General features: G+C 38.4%; 1 protein-coding gene across 1 annotated transcript in view; it reads right to left on the bottom strand.

The window, feature by feature from the left end:
• Positions 1–18,008, bottom strand: part of CACNB1 (calcium voltage-gated channel auxiliary subunit beta 1) — a 48,953-nt gene that overhangs the window by 18,428 nt on the left and 12,517 nt on the right. Inside the window, exons 3-5 of the mRNA XM_029287357.1 lie at positions 10,709–10,828; positions 2,535–2,657; positions 1,648–1,784 (exon numbers count right to left, since the gene is read on the bottom strand). Of these exons, the coding sequence (XP_029143190.1) occupies positions 1,648–1,784; positions 2,535–2,657; positions 10,709–10,828 (380 nt within the window). The remainder of the gene's footprint in view (positions 1–1,647; positions 1,785–2,534; positions 2,658–10,708; positions 10,829–18,008) is intronic.

Here is an 18,008-nt window from a genome sequence, read left to right on the forward strand (position 1 = left end):
CTAAACCTCTGGTCCTGGTGCCCGACCAAGATTGGATCCTATAAGATGTGTGGATGAACTCCCCTGTTGCCTGAGGAATTCTGGGAGTTGAAGCCCAGACATCTTAAAATTGTCAAGTTTGAAAAAAACTGATACATGATATGTGTCTGATTTCCCCCCTGTGGCATCTCTTGTACTTTGTTCTCCAAAACCTTTGTCAGGCAATTTGAAATTAGTCTTGTTTACAGATGGAAAATCTAAAAGTTCAAGAAGCTTATACTCACCTGCAAGGGCAAACAGTAAGATAAATTAACTAAGATTGTCTCAGCCTTATCTCATTGCTATTTTTTAACCTGAAGTCTGAACTCACATGTGTGTATATATAATCTGCAGTTATAATTATAAAAACCACTCCTGTAAAGTCAGGCCAAGTGCCCTTCCAGTCTTGTGCTTTCCCATATGATTAGAAGCAGGTAATAGAACAGCTGGAAATACACCCTAATACCTTCAAAAAATTATTCCATTTTAGAATTCTGTCATGGATTCCCCCCCCCCCCAGCTCTCTCTGGACGCAGGTTCAGAGGAGGAGGGGAAGTTTGAGTTGGCAGAGGAAAGCACAGAGCCGAGTGTTGGTCAGGATCAGGGCTCGAAGAGCGCTAGCCTGACAAAGCTGCCTCAGCTAGGTCGATTGGACGAATGACAGGCTGAGGCTGTGCCAGGTGAGCCACAGCTGCAGCAAGTTGGCCAGGACTCCAGGTAGGACTGGGAGCAGTTGCTACCCATTAGCAATGAGGAGGAATGGAGTTCACACCTCCTCCCAATCCAATGACGCATAGAGCAGAGAGGAGACAGGCACAATGCTGGTCATCTAGACCAGTGTTTCTCAACCTTGACAATTTTAAGGCATGTGGACTTCAACTCCCAGAATTCCACAGCCAGCATTGCTGGCTGTGGAATTCTGGGAGTTGAAGTCCACATGCCTTAAAATTGTCAAGGTTGAGAAACACTGATCTAGACTACTCGTGTAGATGCAACCTTGTCTCTCATGAAGGGCTGCACTGGTGTTGCCTACTTAATCCTGCCCTCCATTGCTGGAGCAACATGCCCAGTTCTGTGCCTTGTGTGCTCATGCTGTGTATTCTGATCTGTTTGACTCGTGGACTACTTTCCTGCTCTTGTGTGCCTATGGGATTCAGTAACCCAGTGACTCTTGCCATGCTGAGCTCAGAATCCAGACCTGTGCAATGGGGCTGCTTTCTGAGGACCTGTTGGGAGGAGGTTGACTGTAGATTCTTGCTGTATGTGCATTTATGAGGAGAGGAGTGGGGCAGCACACTGAATTGCTAAATTATTGAGGTTGAAAACATTTCTAAAGTTATCAGGTGTAGAATTTCCCTGGGCCTTTAGTTCAGGGATAGGGGACTTGCAGCCTTTCAGATATTCTTGGATTCTATTAACAGTATTTTCAGCTTCAGCTAACATAAGTCAGGAGTAACAGATGGTTATGGATATAATTAAAAAACAGTGAAAGACAAAAGGTTTCTCTTGATCAGATACAACACCAAGGATTTAGCTTTTCTAAAAACAAAACTTTTAAAATCAACTATTGGAGCACTGAGTTGCAAGGTAGTTCCTCCTTCTCCTCCATCCAATCTCATCCTATCTCACCTTGAGCTAAGCCGATGTTGTCTCATCTTTATTTCCTGTTGCATCCTCATATTCTCCAGTTTGACCGGGCTTGGGATGAAGCCCACTTCACAACCTTCTTTAACCAGACGTCCAATCCACCAATCATTGTTATATTTCTGTAGCAGAGAAAACAGAAACAAATATATAAGACGCATAAAATGAATGAGGTGGAAAAGAGAGAGGAGAGCCATTCTGGGTTGCTCCTTGTTACCCATTGATAAATACTATGGTTTTCAAATTTTCATATCATAAATCCCACTAATCATTCTGGGTCTCCCCTTAGCTAAAAATCAAATGTCTCCAACAAGGATATAATGTATGTATGTGTGTTTAGATATACGTTGCACATGTTTACAGAACTCTTTTTCTGTACTGATCAAGTACCATACGTTTTAAGAACATAAAAGATGCATTAATACTATTAATTATACTGACAACTATAAAATGTGATCTAATGGGGCTGAAGCAGCGTTTCCTACTGTGGGAACAATTTTATGTAAGCCCAGATGAAAAATAATTTCAAATAATGAAAAGGGAGGGAGGGGGCAAGAAAGAGACATTGGTCATGTTTAATTTGGCACCTAAATCAAACCCCTCATAGTTTTCTTTAGTCCCATGTACAAATTATTCCTTCTCTTTGCATGCTGTATGAGAGACTGATGCCTCTGCTTCATTTTACTATCTTTTTCTGTTTTCTGATTTAAGGGCGGGAGTCATGCCCCATCCAGATTATTACTACTCTAGATAGGACCAGTAGTAAAAGTTCCATTGTACACTGCTCCATACATTTTATAACCATTGGGATTGGGGTGAGCCTTTACATTTCCTCATCGGATTGTTTCTGCTACCTCATCTGGACATCTTACCTCTTTGATATGAAGGAAGTCTTTGGGTTCAAAGCAAATAGACATGCCTTGGACTGGCACATCATCATTGGGAGAAGGATTATAGCCCACATTTGTCCTCACAGCAAATGCTACTGGCTTGGTCTACAAAACAACAAACAAAAACACTTCGATGGAAAAGCGGAGATGAGATGAGCACAGCCTATAGATCCAGAAGCTACTGTCTAACATGGAAAATAAATTATGCAACTTCTCAGTTTAAAAACAAATACACAAAATCATTTATATATCCATATAAGAGGAAGATGCTGGTATGAATGAGTTACTTCTAAAAGCAAAGATAGGTTTTGCCATTGATCATCTAGAATAGATTGACATCCCAGAGCTCAGAGGACTGAATGACTGAAATAGATTTCTTGACACCAAAAAACACCACCTCGGTAATCTTAGCATAGAAATGTAATCCTTAAACTAACTTTGCACATCTCTCAATCTAGCATCTATGTCACTGTTCTTTAATCTTGGCAACTTTAAGATGTGTGGACCTCAGCTTCCAGAATTCCCCAGCCTTCATCTTCTCAATATAAGCTTACTACAGGTGATAAGCTCTAATTTGTGGTAAGAAATACTTGTCATTTTCTCAGTTTGCCACAGAGAAAAGACAGAAGAAAGAATGTCTTTTTCCCATTCATTTCTGATATCACCCCCAGTTTGCTTCAGCCATATTCACTACATACATATATCTCTCCCGCAAATTATCTTTAAGGAAAAGTGCCCCATGTCTGATTAAAGTTATCTATTGTGCTGCCCTTCCTCATGACATGCAAAAATAGCCTAAATTACTAAAGTCAGTAAAATATACACTATTGTTATTATTTTGGTTCATCGCACAGTAAGCCAGATGTTCAGATTGGATTTGACATTTTTGTTCACCTATCAAGTCCTTCCCAAGAAACTGAGATAGGCAGATATTAAAGTTTGATGGTGTTAAAGGAATCATCACAGCATGTTTATAATAATTATTGAAGAAATAGAAGGGTTAATTCTGGCTGTACAAGACTAAGCCCTAAGAACAAATGTGTACAAAGTCAGGTTGAAAAAACAGCAACATTCAGCAAATGCTACCTCTGCAAAGGAGCTGAAAAAACCAGCTTTATAGTTGTTATAACATCTAGTTCTATTTATATATTTATATATAGTTATAACATCTAGTTATAATAGCTGCTGCAAGAGGATTGCATAGACTGAGTAGAAACAACTGCATGACAAAATAGCAACAATGGTGCATCAGAATGTCTTCAAGAAAGGCTATTTGCCTACAGGTGTAATCATAAAACAGACAAAATAATAAAAAATAAGGAAGCTAAAATGCTCTGGAACATTAGAATACAAACAGACAAGGACCTGCCACATAACAAACAGACTTAACAATTGTCCAAAAGAAAAACAAAAAAGTCTGGAAATAGCAAAATACAGGAAGTTCTCAACTTACAACAGAATCATGGTTTATAGTTCAACACCCTCAGAAAAAGTGATTTACTACCCGTCCTCACAATTATAACCATCTCACCATCCCCACCAAAACATGATTATAATTCAGGAGCTTGGCAATTAATTCACATGTATGACTAGTTGCAGCATCCAATTTGCAACCTTCATAGCCAATTTCTGGCAAAAAATGGGAAAACTGGATTTGCCCAACGACCATATGATTTGTTTAATAATCATGGTTATTTACTTTGTGACCACTATAAAAATGGTTGTAAAATTGAGTTTGGTGATCTGATGACTCAACCTATGACTGCACCAACTTAACAATGGAAATTCCAGGCCCAAATATGATCTTAAACCAAGGACTACTTGTAAAAGAGAAAGAACTGGAGAAAATCACAAAGATCTGTAAACAGAAATAGAATGTCTGTGACAAAAGAAAGCAAAAATAGTACCAATAGTAATAAGCTCCTTGATCTCAAAATATCTGGAGCACCACTTGAACACCATTGGCATTGACAAAATCACCATCAGTCAATTGCAAAAGCCAGCTTTACTTGCAACAGCTTACATCTCACAACGATACCGCTAACACCATGAAAAATGTCTGCCTGTTCCAGGTCCTCAGGAAGGACTTGATAGATGAATAAAAATGCCAAATCCAGTCTAAACATTTGGCTGACTGTGTCATAATAGCTAACTAGTAGAATAAGCTACATTGGTGTGTACAATGCCCATGGGACTGAAGTTTTAGGAACCTTTCCAATTTTCTTGCAGTTGTTTTGATTATGAGATACATTTCCAGACATTTTCCTCAGTTTTTTGTTTTGTTATTTGGTGAATTTTGGTAAAGTGTTATTTTATCAACATTGCTAGTCCTTTTGAATCATGAGAAGTGGATGGGTATATAAATATTGTTCCATATTTTAAAATGTAATTGTTTTGTATCTGCTTTTTTCATGTTGTTAATTAGTTTGATGCTACATAAAAATGAAAAACAACACTTGAGTTCTCCTCATCCCAGAGGCCAAGTAGCAAAAGAAATAGGTAAGAAAGTATACCATCATTCTTAGTGCAAAGCACACCTGATGCCAAGACTTTTCAGACCCCTATGGGCAGTGGTGGGATTCAAATACAGTATGTGAACAGCCAGTTCTCTGTGTGGATGCCGCTTCCGGAAGTCCATTCTGAGCCTGGGCAACAAAAAAATTAGCTACCGATTCTGCCGAAGTGGTGTGAACCGGCTGAATCCCACCACTGCCTATGTGGCCCCAGGGTTAATCTGAAACTGTAGTCAACAAACAGCTACAAAACCTGCTGAGAAAAGCAAAGGATGAAACTTTTGGCTTGAAGCCCAAGCAGAAAGCTAGGAATGTTCTGGGTGCCAACCACTCCTACTCAGTTCTTTCTCCTAGATCATCCTGGCAGCAAGAAAGCTGGACCAGGTCCCAGTTGCCTAAATGCTTCTAGACATCCTAATTGCAAGAAGGCAGCAACAGGATCCGCCAAAAGCTGAAACAGAGGAGACTGGGAGATTTCATTAGCTAATTGCATCTGTCAAAATCATGAGGCTGCAGCCAAAGGGAGCCTTCTTTTTAGAAATCTGATAGTTTACAAAAGGATACTTATTGTCATGAACTGCTGGAAAGACTGCCATCAGATATATAGGTAAGAAAGAAGAAAGGGGAAAATACATACCGGTATAAAACAGAAAAAAGAAAGAAAAAAATAGGAAGAAATGACTTCCCCCTTCATTAAGACAAGTATAAACATTTTCAATATCTTAATACTTCTCTAATATTTCAACCAAAACGCTCCTCATCCCACATTTCATCTTTTATCTATTGGCAAATAACAAAATCTCATATTTCAATCTTAATGAGCAAGAATCCATTAAGAGTGCATACGGATGCCTATGCCTATACACTTTAAACAGGTAAATCATTTTCATAATTCTATTCTGCACTTTACCCAAAAACAAATTTTTAAAAATGAATCATTCAAACTTAATCAAGATAAATTCCATTAAAGCAACAAATTTCTAGAAACAACAAATTGAAAATCTGAATCTTTAATCCCTTCAAGTGATGTCCTAAATCTCCTCCAAATGATAAAACCACAACTCTTTAAGTTAACTGGACTCTGGTTGACTTCCTGGCCAACTCTATGCAGGTTTCTTGGCAACTGTCTGGAACCTCACCTACCTCCAAGATGTTTGTTTGAATTCTAAGGGTACTTTATAGGCTTTATATTCCTTGGAGATCTCCCATTCTCGTATGGAGCAGGTCCCAACCTTGTCTAGTTTCTGAGTCCAGGCAAAGTTGGCCAGATGCTCCCTCCACCTCCCTCCTCCCAAAAAAATAGAGGCACTGCTTCAATATCATATCAAGAAAATTTCAGGCTGTTGCCCATGCGAGTTATCAGTCACCATCTCAAACCCAAGAACAAATCTGAGAACCTATTTTTTTAGATTAGTCTTTTTCAAACTTGGCAACTTTAAGATACATGGACTTCCAGAAGCATGTTGGCTTCTGGGAGTTGAAGTCTACACATCTTAAAAGTTGCCAACTTGAAAAACACTGTTGTAAACCATATTTTCCTTTGATCCAACTAATCTGGTTGCTTCTTTCTTTCTTAATATTATTTTACTGTTTGTTTGTTTTAAAAACATCAGTACAATAACAAATGGTATAGAGAAATAGCAGCTCTTATTGTCTGAGTTTTTATTTTTTTCAAACATAAGTAAGTACTGTACAGACTTCCAATCCCTGTTTTAAGGGATGCTGCTGATAGATCAACAATTTTTTTTTAATCCTTCTCAGGCTACTTTCTGTAGTTATTGTGAGCAGGATCTGCTATTCATGGTTGGTGCTTGGAAAATAGCAACTGTGAAATACCTGTGGTGAACAGGTGCTGAGACAAGACTTGGGACTGTGCCAATCTGCAGCAAAGGTTCATGTTTTTTGTAGCTTTGCTTTAGCCAGTTCAATTAATAAGAAATATTACTAAAGCTATTCATCCACCTCCTGGATTGATAAAGCCAATTGATTAGCCAAATTAATTTGCAGATGACTGGCCAGCTAGGAATTTGTAATGGCAGATGGGATGAAGCCCGTTGCAAGGAATGTGGAGTCTGCCTAGATTTGGGCCAATCTCTTTGAAGTGGAGGTAGAAGACCCAGGTATCACATCTAAACTTGAGATTACTATGAAAATCTGTAACTGAACAGATCTTTTTGGAAATTCAAAGTGGCATATCCCTTCATTTTATCTTCATAGCCCTGAAAAGTTGGGCTGAGAGAGAATGATTGGTTCAAAATCACTTAGTAACATCTTTGGTGAGTAAAAACTGAACTTGGCTCTCCCACATCTCAATCCAACATCTTTATTACCACATTACACTGCTTCAATAGCATAATAGTATGCAAAAAAAAATAACCATTTAGATAAGATAATAAACAATCTGTAGAAATGTAAGGCTGGGATAAACAAGGGAGGTAAAAAGCAATACAACTGAAGGCAAGACATCCAAATAATATCACAGAAAATATAATCTTCATGATCTTTTAATCAATTAGATACACAACGTAGGTGGTATCTTCATTTTGTTACCGATTGTAATATATTCTTAGCCTGTTTTCAAATGCTGTTTGCAAAACAGACAAAACAAAATGGACTGACAAAGCATGTGAGAAAGGAAGAGATTAACTATGATAAAAATAAGGAGTGCTTTCCCCATTCTACAAAACAGAGGGGAGGCAATCAAGAGAAAAAATGTTGAACCTACAACATTTGGCCCATCTACCACTTCCTGCAGTTCTGTGATGCAGCCCTCCAGATTAGTCTTTTAGGAACATGAATTTTAATACGTGAAAGCTTGCTTATTACACAGCAGCAAGATGGTGCCCACCAGAAGTGCCCCCAATAAGTCACAAGGTATATGAGAAAGCTAGCTTTTTGTTAGATTTCATATACACCATATATTTTGGAAAAGAATGGGCTTATATAGGTAATAATATATCATATATAATATAATATTGAGTTACATGGAATCTTTCATCTGGAAGAATCATTTGGATGATTTAGTGCAGGTTATTATATGATAAGATAAAGCATCAATAAAATTCTGAAAAAAAGTGAAAAAGCCCTGAGTGATAACCCAGATCCTGATGTCCTACTAAAAATCAGTTTATAGTTGGATCTTGCTTACTTGCAAGTGATATAGCCACTTAGCCTTTTTGGAGTAGTTACATGAATGGATTGGTTTTATAAGAATTACTATACTTTAACATGGGGCAATGGGATAACAATTGTGGGATCATATCCTAAAACAATGGCTGGATCCATGCACTGAACTATGAATCCTCCAACTCATTTTAATTGAATCTAGTGAATTGAGCTTAGCCAGCCATGAGGCATTTTTGTGCCTGCATAAATTGGTTTGGGAACTTTTCTGAAGCCTAACTAAGGAAGATCATCCAACCAAGTGGAAGTTTGTAGTGATTTGCACATACCTCAGAGTCCAGAAAGTAGCTATTCTTTCAGGTCATCTGCACACTGCATTCCAGGGGGAAAGGGTATGGTTCCAATTGCATGACAGCAAGGAATGAGAGAAGACTGCATAATTGTAGAGGGGACCATTCCAAAAAATTACCTTACAGAAACTTCATATGTTTTTTTCTTTATATAGTCCCATACATGGGAAATGTATAGATATTACCACCAGGAAGTTTCCCATTGTAGTTAAGTAAAATCTAGGTAACTGCAACTTGTATTCATTATTTCTGGCCATAATTTCTGCAGGAGTGGGAATCAATGTCTCTCTTTCATGTATTAGTACTTGACGTCTCCCCTCTCTTCTTCTCTCCAGACTGAACCTCCCAGGTTCCTTCAGCCTGTCCTCATATGGCATGACCTCAAGTGCCTGTTTCATATTTCCCACCTTGGGGGGAGTGTTATTTGATCATCCCATAGGAGAGATATGAGTTAACTGTTAATGAAAAACAAACAATTTTTTGAGAACTGCTATAGTAGTGCAGAGATTAATATGTTTGAGGAGCGTGTTGTTCAGTGTAAATAGAAAACCAAGGTACTCTGGTATTTAAAACCTGACAGTCTGATGTTATCTTTTTTCCCTTTAAAAGATAATAATATTATAAAATTTTAAAAAAAAGAACCAGAGGAACAGTTTAAAGTCATAATGGATCAGCTGTATTAAAACATTTGAAAAATCAGTAAGCCAAAGGTGAGTAAAAAGAACCAAAATGCACCAAGCTATTAAAATTGTAACAATCATATAGGCTTTCTCACAATAAAGAAGACATCCAAAAATCTTTCAGATACTTTTTGTCTTGCTTTATCTATCTATCCATCCATTCATTCTTGTGGAGGGAAATGTGATGTTCCAAAAGGCAAGTACCACAACAAAAACTGGGTCCCATTAGATGCAGTGTTTGATGAAGAGGACTAGAAGCATGACTACTCTGCTGGATCTTGTAAAAAGGACAGACATAATCAGAATCTGTCAAAGTTAGAATTCAGTAGTCTTGAAAATAATCTGCCTTGTTCCATAAAGAGCTTAATAGATGATAACCAGCATCTTGAATTATACCTAGAAGCTTACATAAATCCAGTGTGGCTTGCAAAATAGTGACATCCATAATTATTTGTGCTGCTGCATTCTGGAACAATTGTAGCTTCCGAATGGTCTTCAAGGGTAGAGTCCTACATAGAATATGTTGCAACAGTTGAAGCATGAACAATCAAAATATGAATGACTATAAATGGGGCCTCAGGATCCCTGAATGGGTGTAATTGGTGCACAAAAAGGAAGGCTTTGGGGAGTAAGTTTCATAGCTCAGAGGCCATAGCTACCAGCCTAATTTAATTAAATAAGGAAATCTAAACAATCTTCAAATAATATGTAGAATGTGGTTCATGAATTAATCCAATTTTTGGATTTGCACAATATATTAACCAAACAGTCTGGGTTTATAAACATGCTAAAAGCAAAACAAACCAATCAACAAACTAATCATATTTAATATGTTAGTAGTTGATAGATTTGTAACTGACTTGGTTAAATATGTTGCATGAACACAGAAGGTTCTCTGAAACTAATTTTTCAAAGCATATTAGCTTTCTTCTACCATAAAGATCAAGAGAATGAAATAACTTAAAGTATAATAAGTTAATTTGGTTTACAATAGGGCAATATGGATGCCTATTATTCCAGTTCTCTGGAGGCATCTGTAAACTAATCTGAGGAGATACCCTAAGCATCTGAAAGCTGAATTTAATCTGAAATATTTTCAAGTTAATGCATGTGCTCTGGAGGAGCAGAACAAAAGGGATAAAAATGAAGATTTAATTTGTGGAGGAAAATAGCTGCTACAGCATATAGCCACTTAAATCTGACATGCCCTTCAACATAATACTCCAATCAAGTCATCATCTCTAATGCAGTGACAGATATAGCACCATTTTATTTATTGATGCACAAAGTGATTGCCACATTTATATTGGTGACCTGAACTACCTTGTTTCTTGAGAAATGAGATAAGAGCTTTTAATAAAACCATGAACAATATAGCTGCTTCCTCAGGGTGAAGTCCTCCAGATGATTTGGATTACAGTCTCCATCACCTTCATCCAGGAAGATTTCTGAATCCTAACTCTCTAATTCTGTAGGAAGAAGATACCCACCTTGGCTTTCTCCAGCTGTGCCAACGCTTGGCGCTCTGCTTCTTTGCGCAGGGCTTCACGGTCTTCCTCCAGGGACACATCAGAGTCAGATGGGCGACTGGTATAGGACTCAGCAGAACCCTGAAAAGGAGTGAGGAAGTGAAAAAAAGATGAAAGTCCTGATGCTTGCCTGGGCAATGGGAAGGCACTAGTAATATAACACGGCCCTTTTCAATACCAGTCTAGCACAAAAGGATACCATATGTTGCCTGAAAGAGGTGGCTGTGTACTGTATAATACCCAAATAATGGCCTATAACCCAATTAATGTGATTGCGTATTTCCAGAACATTGATAAAGAGCTCTGACTGAGCTCCTGGCTGACAGGATTAAGTGTGCTGTATGAAAAATAAAGCATGAAGTTCTGTCACAAAGCAGTCGTGCCCCCGGGCCCCAGGCAATCATTTGCTGCCAATAGCAAACTGCTGTTGATATAGTTCCAAATGCGAAAAAGGTATAGTTTCTGGATACCCTTGCCCATCCTTTTTCCCATACAATTTCTCCTTCTGAAAAAGGAGAAATGGGGGAAAGATCTCTTCTTTAGAGTGCTGGAAATAACCTGTAACCCCCAATTCATCCAGAAATTGAGCAGCTGTATCTGGAGGGAGGTTCCCAGGTCAAAATAGACATGTTTGGAAGTCACCATTGAAGAAGACAAGGGACCTGGATTGAGTATGATTAAGTTAATAGCTAAGAAACTTTGTACTTAGTTTTACATTCAGTTTTGCTCTAGAGACAGTTTAACCTATCTCTTATTTAAAAAATTTTTTGAAGAGATCACTTAACTGCTATACACCAATTTATTCTGAAGGGCCTAATAAATTTGCCTCTCTTAAAACAACTAAGTACCTTCTTAAAGTGAGATGAGCTAGTTTTAATTTTAATAATTGTTTATTCTGAGTAATTTCTTTTGACAGTATTAATCTCCCAGAATTGATACATGCAGCACGGGGATGCTGCAGCAGTCGTTAAGTGTGAAGAACGGTCATAAGCCACACAGTACCACTGTAACTCTGCATAATCACTAAAAGAACTATTGTAAGTCGAGACCACCTATATCCCAGATGTGATGCATTTAAGCATGTCCATATTCACAGGTTGGTGGTCACAGGCAAACAAACTGTCTAAAAGAAGTGATGCTAAGTCTTTTTCTGAACACACAGGTAGTAATTATCCTGTCTCTTTTCAGGTCTTTATGCAGGAAATAATGTTTTCCTCCCGATGAACAGATAATTAATGCTCCTGACAATTCTTGAATAGCGGTCACTTGACTGGAGAGAATCTGAAGGGCTGAAATGCCACTGTTAATTAGCAGTCCCTCAGGAGGCTTAGTTGAGAAGGCAGAGTTTCTACAAAAGCTAAGGTGAAGAAAACCTCTCAAATGAATGACAACTCTTCAGGCAGTTGCTTATCAAGTAGTAAGATGGAAGGAATTGGGTTGCTTATTTAAACCCAATTGTATATAGATATTTTTTTAGTTCGCCAATTAAGGTAGCCCTGTGGGAACCTGATTGCTTTTGGGAAAATGTTTCCAACTCCAAGAGGATATATTTCCATTATTTAAGCCCAAGGTTTCCTACAGTTTGCCCTTTATTGTCACTATTTGCAAACATAAGGGAGGTTCTCACCAAATGCAATGCCAAGAAAACAGAAGCTACATGGAGACCAAAGAGCTTCTCTAGCTGATTGTGCAACTGAAAAAAGCAGGCCATTCTGCAAGCTAAAGGAACGCAGAAACTTCCTATAAGGAGAAGGAGACTGGACAGCTGAATTTGCCAAAAAACCCAAAAATCTGGAAGCAGAAAGCTGATATCCTGCAAAGTAGACACATATGGTGGCATTCATAAAAAGCGAGTCACAGGGGTAATGATCAGAAGAGTTCAGACTAGGAAAACTGAGCAAAAATATCTCGCCCTTCATTTTGACTCCTCCCAGGTGCACACACTGAAACTTGATTTCTGCTTAAATTTCAAAACTGAACATTCACATGGTAGTGGTTTTTTTTAATCTCAGAGATACTCATGGTACTGAAGTAGTTTCTATACACAAAAAATGCACAAAGGACACAGCTGCAATTTGCTTACATTCCATATGGATATTAAGGCAGCATCTCAGCCTGATGTATCCAACATCTGTTGTACAACAGAAGATAGAGTTGGGGCAGATTTAGGCAAAGAAATAAACAAACACAAAACCATGTTTTATGTAATAAGTATGCTATAAAGACTGGTAATATAGAAACCAGAAAAATCCACTTAAAAATACTAAGCTTGTGATATATGAAATCTTCCCTTTGTGAAAAGGATATTTGGGAGACGATGGAACTATCACCAACCCCCTACCATTACAAAACAAAACAAATCAAAACAAATCAGAATCAGAATCAAAATCAGAATCTTCCTGGGTTGGAAATGTTTATTAAGTATTACTGATTGACTTCCCCAGTGGTCCTGTCAAGATCTGTCCCAACTCAATAACCTGATCTTATTTGAGAATGGGTTTTCAAGTTATGTTTCTTTTAGGAACTTTCTGATCTGTTTTTAAAAAATGGACAATTTTCCTGGACAAAGAAGGTTGAAAGAAAAATATCAGAAAGGAAAGAGATGCAGATTAGACCCCTGACACAAAAGAGGGGAAGCAAACAATGATAAAATCTGAGCTCCGATGTTTTCAGATGCACCACAATAATTTGGCAAAGGCAAACATAAGCAATGCAAGGTACCAAAATTGGCATATGCAATTACTCACCGCCTCTGAATCATCATCCCATTCATACAGGTACATCCTGGCAGGTGGTAGCTCAGGCATACAGCTATGGGTACAGCACAAACATTCCGCCCTGTGCTCAAAATCATGCAAAGAGGCACTGGCTTGGAAGCTGAAGCCACAGCCCAATACTTCCAGAAGCACAAAACTGCAAATAGGCAAGAACGGCAAATTCAGCCAGTGGCACCGGCTGTCCTTCTCCCACTTGGAAGAGAGATAAAAAAGAGAAATCTGGGCGAGAGTCTTGCTGGCTCAACAGCTTTTTAGCTTTCAATGCATGAGATCTACAGACTAATGTTTGAAAGAGCCAAGTGCTGATGACGTTCTTCTGAGATGCAATTGGCTTATTTGTTTATGTGTTGTTCATTAGCAAAGCTGGTATGTGGTTTAGTTTATCTGTAATATGTATGCATAAGAGCCTCATTGTTTAAAACCAGTGTAGACATTAAGGGTGAATGTCCTGTGATGGAAATGTTTTGAAGCATGAAATTGACCTGTGGCAAGTAGCAAAAGGATTTGTTCATATAAACCATTATTTTAAATTATCAAAGCATGCAAAAATGTGAATCCCAATCCTTGTGGTTTATTCAGAAAAATTATGATTAAACAAATATAGTGATATGAGTATTCAACCAAAATTCCCAATACTGGTTGAGTATACCCACATCACTGTTTTGTTTAATCATAGTTTTGCTGAATTAACCACAAGGATTGGGGTTCACATAGCATAAGAACCCATAGGTCATAGTTTAAAACTGCAAGGGCTGAATTTATATAATGCACTAAGCCAAAATCAAACAAGCCACATTTTCTTTAGCATGCTGCATGAACCAGATTTTTGTATTCGCCCATATGATCCTTCTGTTACATCAGACTGGTAATATATTTTGAAATTTTCCTTTACATGTGTAAAACCAAGATCTGTGTATTTAAGATTTGTTTCCCACCTAATGCTAAGGTCTCAAGGAAGGTTATAGTGAGTGGTGGGATTCAAATACGTGAACAATAGGTTCTCTGTGTGGATGCCGCTTCCGGAAGTCCATATGTGGGCCTGGGCAACAAAAAATTGGCTACCGGTTCTGCCGAAGTGGTGCGAACTGGCTGAATCCCACCACTGGTTATAGGACATCCCATTGTATTTATTTTCCATAGCCGTATCTAAAAGTTGAAAACTTCTCTGTAATGAATTTGTAGTTTTATTTTTGAACTGAATCCTAAATTCTAATTTTCTAATTGTTTTTTTAATTCTAAAGCCAGCCCAGATTACTGACCCCCCTCCAAAGCCTTATTGTCCAACTAATCTTTGGAGAGAAATGTACAGTGTAGTAATTTTGAATTCAAAGAGAGAAGTGGGATTGGTTAATCAGACAAATTTCACGATATTTTTCTTCGAGGGATTTCTCTCTCTCTCTCTGTGGATAATCTTGCAAAATAAAAATGATTTTTGTTATTTTCCTATCACAGCCTGGTTTAAAGAAAAATCAGACTTTATGCAACCCTATTCCCATTTATCTGGAAATCAGTCCTGCTACACTTTTGAATAGGGATGTGTCAGATTGCATAATAAAACTTCCGCTTAGAAAGCTCCTTTATGTTACATCAGACTATTGTCTCATCAAGCCCAGTACTGATTCTACCTTGATTGGTCATGTCTCAGTAGGGTTTCAGGTAGCAAGTTTTCTCCACATGGCCAATAATACTAAGAATTAAAGCTGTGGACTTGGCATATTGATGCCAAAAATATCTTCTACTCCTGAGATGGACATTGCTAAGTGATTACTGTATATCTCCCTATAGAGAAGCACATATGTTATCCTATTCATGGAAGACATCCATCTCCCCTCTACCCAAGTCCATCTTCACCTCAAAAGTCAGTTCTGATGTACTGGTCCTGGCAATCTAGGGTCAGCAGAGAGAAAGCAAGTAGTTCCTAACTATTAATGTGCTTAAAGAGAGTTTAAGACTTGCTGTTCAAGAAAAGAATGGGCATCAAGGACTGACTGGACTTGTCCGGAATGAAAGGGACTTCTGACAGTAAATTACCAAAGATTGGTATTATAGTTCAATCCAACAGTTTCATTTCCAAATCAGAAGACAGAAGCAGATGAATCACACCCCCCCTGCCCCCATTGGTCTAGCTTAGCCTTCCTGTTGGCATTTTAATCTAGTATAGCCATATCTGGAGAACATCAGGTTAGAAAAAGTTGATCTAGCCAAAATCATCAGACAAAAAGAGGTGGTGGCATAGGAAAAACATGAATTGATTTAAAAGGTAGGTGACATTTGAATACCAGCACCCTCTTTTATTCTAAATTCAGTTAATATGAAGCTACATTTACTGACACTCTATTTATAGCTATATGAGTTTATAATCATCACTACATCATCATAATACTCAAATAAAAATGATTCCAGTCATTCCAACAAACAGTGAAGGGATGAATCCCCTCAAGCATGATGACTGATGTGTAAAAGTTAAAAGTACTAGCTTACATATGGTGAACCATGGACCTTGCAAGAATTCATATGGATTCATAAGATTACTATCTTATCTTACAATATGGAACAGAACAACAAGCAGCATTCCTATAGAGCACATCACAAAAGAAATTTGGGAAAAAAATCCTATTAGCCTGAAAACCTCAGGGTTCATTTATTTATTTCAAATCACTATTTTTATAAAGCGTTTCATACCCCTTCCGCAACCAAGCAGAATCATTTCCAAAATGTAAAAAGTTGATAGATATTTACTTCTAGTTCCCAAACAATCAAGATTTAGGGGCTAGCTGACCAAATAGGTATAACTGTAATATTGCAAATTATATTTAGAAAGGCTAGTAAGCAGAAGAAGGAAAATAAAATAAAACACTGTCACAGTACATTTGCTTTGTAAGGGGGAGATTAAAAAAGAACAGGTGATGGGGACAGAAGATGAATTTTTCTGAAGGTAAAAGAGAAATGAAGAGATGGGGAAGGAAGGAAAGAATCTGGAATGCATAGGTTTTCCAGTACTGCGGCATTAAAAAGGCTAGGAGGGTACTAGTGGGGTCTATTCTGAGTTTTAAAACCCTAATTCAAGTTGGGAGCCAAGTTAACGACCGGGGAGGGGGGGGGGAATGGAAGACCATGGAAAAGGGTGTTTCCCCATGAGGCCAAGTAAGGCTAAGAGACAGAAGTGCTCACCAAAGCGGGTCTGGGGTCTTTGCTGCTGGGCGTCTCCATGCTGCCTAGGCCTGGTGATATGTGGACAGAGGTGGCTCTGCCTATTCCTGGGCTCTCAGGTTACAAACATTTTGCTACATTAGCAAACAGCTGCGGTATATTTAGACCAGGGACTGGACATCCCAGCGAGTGGGTGGGCGTGTGAGACTACACCAAAGTCATTCTAGCTGATACCCAGGCTGAAATGAGGGGTAATTTAGAAAGGAGGAAAGAGCATCATCTTGTGGAGAATATAATGATTCAGTGGTATATATTACAGGATTAGACTATGTGTATGTACATATGTACACACATATAATATATATTTAATATACATATAGGATTAGAATGAATTTGGGCAGAAGAACTCTTCAGTTTTTGCAGTTCTCTTGCTGTTTGATGAAGGAGAATTTGCTTTAGCAATTATTCTAAGGGATAAGAGTATTTGAGAGACATTTTCAGGATTGAAGCAGAATTTCCTTGCATTTAAGTTACTTAGGAATATCCCTGTTTTTGTCTGCAGTTGCCACCACACCAGTGGTGGGATTCAGCCGGTTCGCACCACTTTGGCAGAACCGGTAGCTGATTTTTTGTTGCCCAGGCCCAGAATGGACTTCCGGAAATGGCATCCACACAGAGAACCGGTTGTTCATATATTTGAATCCCACCACTGCACCACACCATCATCTTTTGGTTTTTTTTCAGCAATGATGCTACTATGATCACAAAGGAGGAGGCTTGTCATTAAGAAATCACTGAAGAAGTTCTTCCTTGGAGAATGTTCCATCAATGTTTTGCCCATAAAACATGAGGCTTCCCTGGAAATGTATGCAGAAATTTAAGCTGATGCAAAATGCAATAGTGCAAGCAGCTATGTGGGTTTCTGGTAGAACATATATGTTATACCTCTGCTGCACAAGCTGCATTTGCTGCCAGTTTGTTTCCAGATGCAATTCAAGGTACTGGGATTGACCTTTAAAACCTTACATGGTATGTGACTGGGTTATTTGAGGGATTGCCTTTCCCTAAATCTGTCTCCCCAGATTTCACAGAATGGATATGTTTCAATGTTGACAATGCTACATTTGGCGGGCCCTACGTGGTGGGCCTTTTCTGCTGTGGGGTTCATATTGTGAAATCTTCTCTGCCCCTGAGATAAGATAGGCCTCATCACTCCTAAGCTTCCTAAGGTCCCTCAAGACCTGGTTATGCCAGCAGCCCTTGGAACTCCAGGAGACGGTGATCCCATGAAGTCATTCCCTTATTATTAACATTCCTCTATGCATTATTCTTTC

The sequence above is a fragment of the Protobothrops mucrosquamatus genome, unplaced genomic scaffold, assembly GCF_001527695.2.
Source record: "Protobothrops mucrosquamatus isolate PMUCROS unplaced genomic scaffold, P.Mucros_1.0 scaffold1, whole genome shotgun sequence".
Taxonomy (NCBI): Eukaryota; Metazoa; Chordata; class Lepidosauria; order Squamata; family Viperidae; genus Protobothrops; species Protobothrops mucrosquamatus.